We start from the raw sequence: 9,939 nt of genomic DNA, 5'->3' as shown, positions 1-9,939 counted from the left end.
TAATAATTGTTGTAGGATAGCGAAAAGAGCGATAGAAAGTAGACGGAAGCACATTTGCACAGATTATACGTAGTACCTCTCCTTACCTACGTGCGAGTATTCAACAATTCTCACGCTAATTATTATTCTCATCACGATTAGGGTCACGCAAGTTAAGGATCTTCTTGACTTCTTATTTACCTACCTAGTTGTTTTTGTATTTACAAAACGGATTGCCGTTGATAATGAATTCATATAAACAATTAACTCCCGCGCATAATGTTCATAAAATAATACGGCGTGCATGTTAAATTTATAATTCGCTGTTTGTACTTAAACGCTTTGAAAATCATACATGTCATGTCTATTTGTTGTTACTCATAAAGAAATTGTACGCTATACGTCCTAAATGACCTATAAAACATTTGATATTCGTATTTAAATAAAACGTATATTCGCATAGATAAATGTACGAAAATTAAATAAAGATTTAACGGCAATGTTTTCATTCCAAATGGTATATGAACGCTATGCTCTCCGTGCAGTTTGTTACCGGTTGATATTGAAATCCCCAAAACAAACTGTTGAATATCACTAAAAAAAACACACACTCACATAATTAAAACAAAATCAACCAACAAAAATATGTTTGTGCTTACAGACGTGTTTTGCTGTTAATCGACCATCCAACGTCCTGCACATTTCTGTACACGGATTTTTGGGTACCAACTTATACTTAAATGTACCACTTATTTGTATTACTGCTACTCGACTGTCGTAATACAGATCAATCTGAAAGTACAATATAATTATTTTAAATATTTATAAAAACAATAGACTATAACCCGGTGGCGCAACCAGGAAATGGTTTTTTTTTTGTGAAGGCGGTTGGGAGGTAGCAATTTTTTATATTACATCACTCGAAGGGCTTCGAAGTAGGTACATTATTTAAAATGCGATAATGAATGGAGATGCAACTACGGTTTGTGTAACCGTGCTAAGTTAATAGATATATGAACAGCAGTAAATTAATGGACAGGCAAAATAGGCAGCGTTTATTAATAACTCTTTGTTTTTTTTACCATCTTAAAATATGAAAATTGAAGTTGGGTGATATGGTGGAAAACATTATTAGCTTAGGGGAAGAAAATCATTAAATCTTCCTCGTTTTAAATCGAGTTAAGAATGAGATAGCAATACGACCACAATAATTGATCACAATTTAAATAACGTTACATAATACACAAATCCTATTGGGGGAGGGGGTGGCCCGATAACCTAACCTGGTTGTGCCACTGATATAACTCAACATGACACTTAAATAAATGTGCATTTACTTTTTTGTAATTTAAAGTTTGGTAATTTGATGCCATCAATGTCCAAGTCACTGTCGATGGATTTATAAATAAATCTGGTTTATACATAGACCTCATAGCTTTACCATTGACATCATCACAATTTCGCCTCAAAACAAATATTATTATTATTATTATTTCTATTTACGAAAGAACTGAAAACATATTTCTAGGTACCTCATTTAAAAAAAAAACGTGTTAATATAAATGTTATTTTTTTAGTTTAAGAGTACAGTTTAAACAAGAGGGAATTCGTAATTCTCAAGTCAGTTTCTTATAAAAGGTTCAACGAAGGTACTTCTCTGATTAACTATGAGTGTATTTTGATTTTAGATGCCTATAGTAAGTTGCAGGACAGAACGTAATTACTAATATCTCTTGGAAGAATTAACATTTATTTTCGTTTGGTTTAATGTTTATGTACTTAGTACTTTATATAATTTATTGTATCTAAAATTAATAATATTAAAGGTTCTTTTTGGTATCTAATTTTAGGTAGCTACTTCTATTATTATTTTTTATTTAACAATAAGTATTTAAGTGATGAGTAACTCAATTTTTTAATTGAGCTTTAGTTTTTTATACGACAAAAATCCGTTTTCAAAACAACCTAGTAAAGTAGCCAAAGAACTGCTATATTTTTACAAAATTGAAATCGAACCATCCTAAGTAGACAACATTTCGTTAGGGTTTTTAGTCAAAACCAGATCGCTTTCATTGGCTTTAAAATATTTTGTTATGTGACTTTGTATAAGAAAATTCTCAAATATTTGCTAAATCAATTTTAAATACTGCTGTACTAACCATTGCATAAACCATCCAAACTTTGACTCGATTGCTCGTTTAGGATTGATTTTGAGATTAGATTCATAGTCGCAAGGTAGAATGTTATCATAAATGAGTTTCTGCAAACATGTTTAAGTAAAGTAACCTCAATAAACATATCATTATGTTGTATAAGACATTCGACATTATATTGTTATGTAGTAAATATTAAGTAATCCTATTAGTATCTATTTTAATATTTTATTTAGCTAATAGTTATCATAGTATTTAACACTCTCCCGCTTTCTAAAAAACTTACACTTGTTATATTTTGTTTGCTTATTTGGGAGCTAACATCACTTTTGTACGTTACTGGCCAATCAAGGTCTTCATACGATTCTAATGTTGTTTGGGATCGGAGATGAGATTCACTTGGTTTAGGCTTTCGCAAATCTGTTAAAACGACACATTTGTTATCAGATTATTCAACTTATTTATTCGATGTAGTTTTATACTTACATAACAGTCAGATGCGGTCAGCGTACGTTTGGGAGTATCCTTATAGGTTAGACACGAGTCGTGGAGTAAATTTTCAAAGTTGTTCAAATCGACCAGCTGTATAACATTTAAAACGTCATCATATAATATCCTCCGATATTTAGAATTAAATGTATTACACCTAAAGATTACGTAGCAAAAATGTATGTTTTTCTTTACTTAAATGACAAATAAGTTTTAATGCTTAGTTAAACCTTATTCGAATAAAATACATTTTAGATGTTGATATTTTTGATAATATTTTAGGCAGATTTTACATAATCAAATTTTGTATTATGCTCGTATACTACCCATATAGATTGTTTTAATATATGTATATATAATATATATGTATATAGATTTGTATTTTATATGAATTTTGATATTGCAATTATGTACCTGCATTATGGAGTTCTTTGTAATAGCTCTGGCGTACTGATTAATGTCGTATGTTTGAAGCGCTATTGAACAGAGTGCCACCATTAGACTCAGGCCAAACCATTTCTTATGTACTTTCATAAAGTCAAAAATTGTCAACTTAAAAGTTGATGAAATACGTCTGATTTGTATTAATAGAGTCTCACTCGATTTTTGTTTAATATAATCCATGATGATCGTAATACCTGTGTAGGTACAGTAATTTAACAATAAAAAAAACAAATTGTATTATTTAAGTTGTTGTGTAGGAAATTGTATAGTACGATAAATTTCTTTACCTGCAAACCAGCGTCGAGAGAAGTGTTTTTTCTATGACTTTCAGTCGTCAAGTCCAGCGCGACAGTGAACGATTTTTCCTATATCTCTGGGGATATTACACCTATACCTACACTCGTTTTCCAAACCACTGATCCAGACAATTACATTACAGATATTTTCTTACTCGTTGAGTTAAAAGAAAATCAATAAGGTTATGTGTTACGATTTATACGGGAATAAAAAAAAAATACTCGTATGGGGATTTATGACAGGGAGTAGATCCTGTTTAGGCCTTGTTCGGTTGTCGGGGAGGCAACATTTTCAGTTTGAGGTTTCAGCCAAGATGACTGATTTTGGCTATCCGAGACGGAATCGGACCGATTCATGTCGAACCTATGACACTGAGTGCAAAAACACACATTGTCACCTTAACACCTATAAATATATATATAAATTACATTTACGAAAGGGAATTATTGAATTAGTAAATACTGCAATATTTTAAAGTTACGGACTACGGTGAAAAAATCGATTAAAAATTGAAATGGATTTTTTTAACAGGTTACTGTCTCGACCACATTGTACAAGGGGTAAAATTTGTATTATCGTCACCCTATCAAGCACCTTTCAAATACAATTTCTCATTTGTGGTCTTGCTAAATGAAGAAATAGGTTGAGGGATTTAAAAGAAATCGTGTAGGTATCAAAACACACAAAAAAAGGAAAAATTAAAACACATTATTGTAAAAACAATATCTTCTCAGTTCCACATCGAAGCCAAAAAGATGTTCGAGAAGTGTATTTGTGCATATGAAATGAAATTTCTTTCGCAGTTGTGTGGAATTAAGTCTTAAGTAGATTAGCTCAATAATTATAATCAAACATATTTTATACTGTACTATAGCTGTTCGTGCATTCGACTTGATAGTTTGCAAATAAAAAATATATGTTTTATAAATACTTACCAAGTAATTGTGTAAGTGTGGTAATTAGCGAATTTAAAATGATCGTAACACATTATAATAAATCTTCATGGATTAAAATAAGTTTCTAGAAATTCATCCTTGAATTTGCCTAGTCTTTAATCGCACACATAATATGATATGTTTTCCTCACTTTCAGAATGGATAAGTACCGACTAGTTTGTGATTTCATCCATTTATCAATTTGGTGTATCAAAGTCCCATGCATAGACTTAAGTCTCCCCGTGAATTAAATGGGTGGTGACACAATGAAGAGCCTGCCAAAGGGTTGCTTTTCATTGGACACGTATACCATAGGTTCATGGGATTTGGGAATCTAAAAACCTTAAAACAATTAGTACTACATATATTTTTATTTCAACAACCTCTCATTAAAAAATAAATGTAGGTATTCTGAAAAGCACTACCACAAGTATTAAGGGTTTCAGTACCCTACAGCCCCCTCCCAAATCTCCACCCCGTGTACAGATTGGCTGGCGGATCGCAGAGTACACTGTGGTTATATGTAGTCCTAGTACTGCAGCATAGTTATCAATAATTTTATGGCGGTTTTGTATCTATAATATTTATTTCCAAAAACCTGTCACATTTATTTCGGTAAGATTTACTTCGGTGACGATAAATTATTTTGATTTACCCTCCGTAAAGAAGTTTTAATTTTTTCAAATAGAAATACTACAAAATTGTAATTATTTTCGGAGAAAATGAGTGTCTTAATAGTTAAATGGATCACTCGGTATTTCAACTGTTGATGTCTGCCTGTGTCTAAAAATCAAACAACAAATACAAAAGCTAGCTACGATATTTAATATTAAAATTGTTACATTTGTATAATTTGTTTTTTACTAGAATCTCATATGTATATCTTTTTGTAAAATAATAATGAAAGAATATAATATATATACTATTTTTTGCTTTCCTACAAGATTGCACCTGAACAAATATCTTCATCCGTTGAAATTTCATTTTAGAGTAAATGGTTCTTTTATCCATTTATAATTTCTTTTAGAACAAGTAACTAACGTCTTATTATAACGTTTTATATTATCTTAACTTATAAAATATTTATCAACGTGAAAAAAAACTTTAATACACTCTAATACTTAATATATACACTTGTTTAAACGCTTTTAAGAACGTTCTGAACTTAGGTATACAATATGAACGGTAACAGTTGCAAACTGTGTGGTCTATATAGGGTGATCTATGTAATTCTAAACTTAATATAAAAACGATTTTGTAGTTTTATGTTTTGAAAAAATGTTTGTTTATGCTATTTTACAAAATTATAAAATTAATAAATAATTTCCCTTTTTATTATTTTCCAGAGATCTATTAATATTATTATTACGCAGGAAAAATTATTTTAAAGATTTAGCTTTATCATAAGTATTAAAAAAATGCTTATTTGTAGTAGGTAAACTGCTATACTCAAGGGTGCTTTTAAAACACGCTTAAATACAAATGTTTACAACAATTTGCATTGTCAGAATGGTATAGTCAAAAATTGTAAACTAAATATAACATTAAACATATAATAAAATAATTATATTACATTATATATAAATGAGATATTATTAATAAAATGAAATGAAATTACATTTTCTATTTAATACAAATTTAATTAATTTATTATTGGTAATACATTTTTCTGAGCCCCTTAAACAGTTTGACTATGAATTGGACCAATTATGCTATCATATAATTACAATAAAATAACAAACAAGATTTAAAGAGTAATTATTATTTATTATTAATATGCAATTTTTACAATTAATAATAATAATAAAAATGTATTAGTCATTTTTATTATTCATGTATTCATTAAAAAATGTATTTACATAATTTTTGATAAATTGTTTACCTCATTTAAACTATTTACAAACTTACAATTTATCAACCATCTTTAAAATATGATGTTTCTCTTGTTCCTGCCATTCTTTATCGCCATCTTCGCCTAAATTACCAGCATATTCTGTAATAAAAAAATTACACATTGCAGTAATTGTTTCCATGAAAACATTCCTTTTTTTAGACAAAGGAATTTAAAATAAAATATTTAATACATATAGAATGGTTAAATTCACACATGAATATTAAATTAGTCAATGGAACCAACATGACAGGATACCTCTCATTATCTGCCTGATGGTTTTTAACGTGTCTCCTCTCATGTTTAATATGTGTGTGACTCGTTTTTTAATACTTGGTCCGCTATCACAAACTTCTAATATGATGTAATCGACCAATTGTAAAGTGAATAATCCTCCATTCAATCTCTTAAGGTAAACCTCGTCTTCATCTTCGTCGCCCTTTATACAAAATACGTACATTAAATTTCTAACCTAATTGGTAAAAGTTTGCTATAATACTGTTTTTCAAATGTTACTTTTTCGTCAATTTCGGCATCAATTTCTTCAACTTTTTCCATGTATTTAAAATGAAGTTCCATTAATCTATCGACTTTTTCCAAATCGTTTTCAACAAACTTTGTCATAAGACGTTGTCTTTGTGTGCCACGGCAGTTGCGTATCATATTGGCAATTATTGAAACCACGTGTTCTAAAAGAAAAAAGTACTTTTAATAAAACAGCTTTTTAACTTTAATAATTAAGTAGGAAGTTTTTTATTGGCCGAGGTGTATCGTTATATATAAACTACCCTTAACAGTAATTTATAATACTAGAAGGAGAGGTACTGCCAAAATAACCAAAATAAAAACAGTGTTAAATATATCATAAAAAAAAAAAAAAAAATGTCAGATGTGCTCATTTGTACAAATACTATTGTGTTTTCCTCCTTTGTATTCTGCAATTCAATTTTCCTCAAAATAATCTAGTATTATTAAAATTAAAAAACTTTTGAAATTCAAATGACAACCTTAACATAATATTCTAATCACACTTTTATCATTTGCTTAAATACTTTTTCCAATTTTGGCTTTGACCTCTTAGAAGAGACAAAAAAAAAAAGAACTATTTTAATAATTATTAGTAACCTTCATGTTCTTCTGTGCTAAGCATTTTCTTTCGATTCTTCTTTGGAGTTTTCATAAACAAAGGAAATATTGTTCTAAGCCCCAATATATCAACAAACTTGTTACAATTTTCTTTTCCCTGAGGGCCTGACAAGGCATGGTTTAACACTTTTAACGAACCATTGCGACTTAACTTCTTCTCCCTAAAAAAAAAATAATTAATGCATTCATCTTTTTACACATAAAACTGAAATAAAATAATTTACCTTAATATTAAATTCATTAACTGAAGTCCTTCACCTTTCAAAAACCGATCTCTGTTTTGTTTATCCATCAGGCATGAGCATAGACAGTCAAATAAGTTTTCCATCATCTCCTGTTCATCTGTTGATGCCGGATCGTGTCTTTTATAGTACTTAGAAAAATAATTAACCATATTATAACCAAATTAAGCCCTAAATTGACTAAATTTGTTATATACAAGTTTTAGGTTATATATCAAGTGTAAATGGTAGCAAAATAATTTTCAGCGTAACTTACAGCTAGTTGTTGAAGTAAAATATCGATTCCTCCAATTTCACCGACTAAAGCTCGGTTTTCTTCATTATTTTGTAGCAATATTGATAAAATTTCACTACTATACAGTTTGTTACCATCGTATGGCATTTTTGCTTTAATTCGTTTCAATAGCCACTGAATCAAACCTTGTTTGCCGACATCGACTACAACATCAGGCCTAAGTTCCATTATGTTTTCAAATATTCCTAATGTTGTGTGTACACCATTTGCTTCTTCTTTAACGGATTCATCCATGCGTTCTAAATTTTGCACCAACAAAGCACATATTTGCTTGCTAAGCAACGCATCAATCAATATTTCCGTGCCTTCTTCATTTTCATTTAAGGTATCAATGTCGGTTAATTCCTTATAACATTTAAAATTGCGATTAAATAAAATAAATAATACAAATTAAGTTATAAAAAATAATTTATACCTGTAACAAGTTAACAACTGCAACAGCTATATCAGTATTTTCGTGTGACAGTAGTTCAAGTAGTGACACAACAGCCTTTAAATTAACCAATACTGGATATAAGTCTGGTACTGTGGCTATAGCATGCATTTCTGTTATAACGTCATGCAATTCAATTTCTGATTCCATAAATCTATGTATAAATATTAACACAAATGAAATATTACGCCAATTGATAGGTAAATGTATAATTTTTTGTTATAAAGTACTTTTCTGGATTCTCGGGAAATTTTATTCGCATTTCTTGGTTCTTCAATACTTTTTTTTCAAACAACAAAATCATTCGTTTTAGAGCTGTTTCATCTAAGATTCCTTCCTAAAAAATTTTTTTTCTAAAGTGACATGTTATTGGTAAAGTAAGTATAATCCATACGAATTTAACAGTTATTCATATTCATTAAAGATTAAGAGCCCAATTTTCACTGTTGATATAATAACAATTTTATTACTCGGAAAAAAAATTTACTTATACTAAAAATTAGAAAAAAAATCAGAAAATAATTTAATAAAGATATATAATTCATGTATAGTTTTTACAATTTTTATTTATAATAGAACAACTTTTTCATTAGATTGGCATTATGGATACTTTTAAAATAGGCTTTTTATAAAACAAGCTGTTAAGCATAACAATGTGAATGTATCAAAGTTAAAATAATAATGTTCTAAGTACATTTTCACCCAAAATTATTTGCTGTATTATGAGAAAAATATACAATAAAATAGGACAATGGTGTTTAGTGTTAACTATGACTAATCAAAAAGTATAATCGCTAGATTACAAACTTTTCCTATTATTGCGCATTTGCACACTTGCTCTTAGTCATGAGAGATGTTACAATGAGAAATTAGCACTGTAATACTATTTTTTCCACGTCTGGGGAAGCATTTTCTTGCACAGTATTATCTAGCGGTTATGCCTGTTTATGCAGTCATGGTGTTAACCAATTGCATTAACAATGATAATAACGTTTTGGTACTTTACAAATATTTCTCTATGAGAATTAGATTTTATTTTAACATACTATTGTGTATTTTAAAATTAATGTAAATTGTTATTATATTATGAATGTTTATTGTCAAGCCTGTTTTCCAATTACTTACATCAGAGTCAGCTAAATTTTCATCAACCAACTTCTGGACCATTTCTTGGCGCTCTAGTTTTCTACGTTCCTCTTCAGCAATCCTTTCTTGTTCGGCTTTCAACCTTTCTTGCTCTTGTTTTTCAATTTGTTGGACTCGAGCTTTAGCCAAGCGCCTTAATTTTTTTTGTCTGTCGTAATCTGATTCATTCTCCTGAATTTGACTGACTTCTTCCTCGGGTAACGGCCGTTTCGGAGTGTTGGCAGGCTATAAAAAAATATTATTATATTAATAAAATAATAATTAATCAAAATTTAAGCTGAACATTATATTAAAATACTTTATAATCCAAAAGTTCTCCTATGTCCATGGTGATCAATGTAATACATAAAGTATTACAGTTCTTAAAAGTTAATAATCGTTTTCAATAATATTATACCTAACTTTGTAAAAACGCAAAATTAGCAGTCAACAGAATAATAGAGAATGTTATTTTGAACGATTTCGTTATTAACTAAAAAACACGGTACA

At 29.2% G+C, this 9,939-nt stretch overlaps 1 protein-coding gene and 1 pseudogene across 1 annotated transcript; both read right to left on the bottom strand.

Annotated features, from left to right (window-relative positions):
• Positions 1 to 477: 477 nt before the first annotated feature.
• Positions 478 to 3,559, bottom strand: LOC126838893 (uncharacterized; annotated as a pseudogene).
• A 2,484-nt stretch (positions 3,560 to 6,043) lies between these two features.
• Positions 6,044 to 9,939, bottom strand: LOC126838884 (beta-catenin-like protein 1). Its single transcript, XM_050573662.1, has 10 exons — positions 9,749 to 9,939; positions 9,430 to 9,675; positions 8,535 to 8,641; positions 8,287 to 8,458; positions 7,833 to 8,216; positions 7,559 to 7,707; positions 7,314 to 7,495; positions 6,705 to 6,877; positions 6,447 to 6,627; positions 6,044 to 6,290 (listed from the first exon to the last, which is right to left on the bottom strand). Exons 1-10 carry the CDS (start codon positions 9,776 to 9,778, stop codon positions 6,202 to 6,204), a joined length of 1,713 nt encoding a protein of 570 aa, XP_050429619.1. The 5' UTR covers positions 9,779 to 9,939; the 3' UTR covers positions 6,044 to 6,201.

Source organism: Adelges cooleyi, unplaced genomic scaffold (assembly GCF_023614345.1).
Source record: "Adelges cooleyi isolate 19-005CV unplaced genomic scaffold, UGA_ACOO_1.1 ACOO_flye_CR_arks_rails_tigmint_CR_PRNA_108, whole genome shotgun sequence".
NCBI lineage: Eukaryota > Metazoa > Arthropoda > Insecta > Hemiptera > Adelgidae > Adelges > Adelges cooleyi.
This window is presented reverse-complemented; position numbering and strand designations above follow the sequence as displayed.

Bases quoted from the DNA above. Each gene is read 5' to 3' on its own strand.
- LOC126838884 (XM_050573662.1), bottom strand. From the start codon at position 9,778: ATGGACATAGGAGAACTTTTGGATTATAAA. The intron at 8,459-8,534 runs GTACTTTATAAC...ATTTATACATAG, and splicing joins TTTCCCGAGAATCCAGAAAA to ATTTATGGAATCAGAAATTG. The intron at 6,878-7,313 runs GTTACTAATAAT...TTTTTCTTTTAG, and splicing joins TAGCACAGAAGAACATGAAG to AACACGTGGTTTCAATAATT.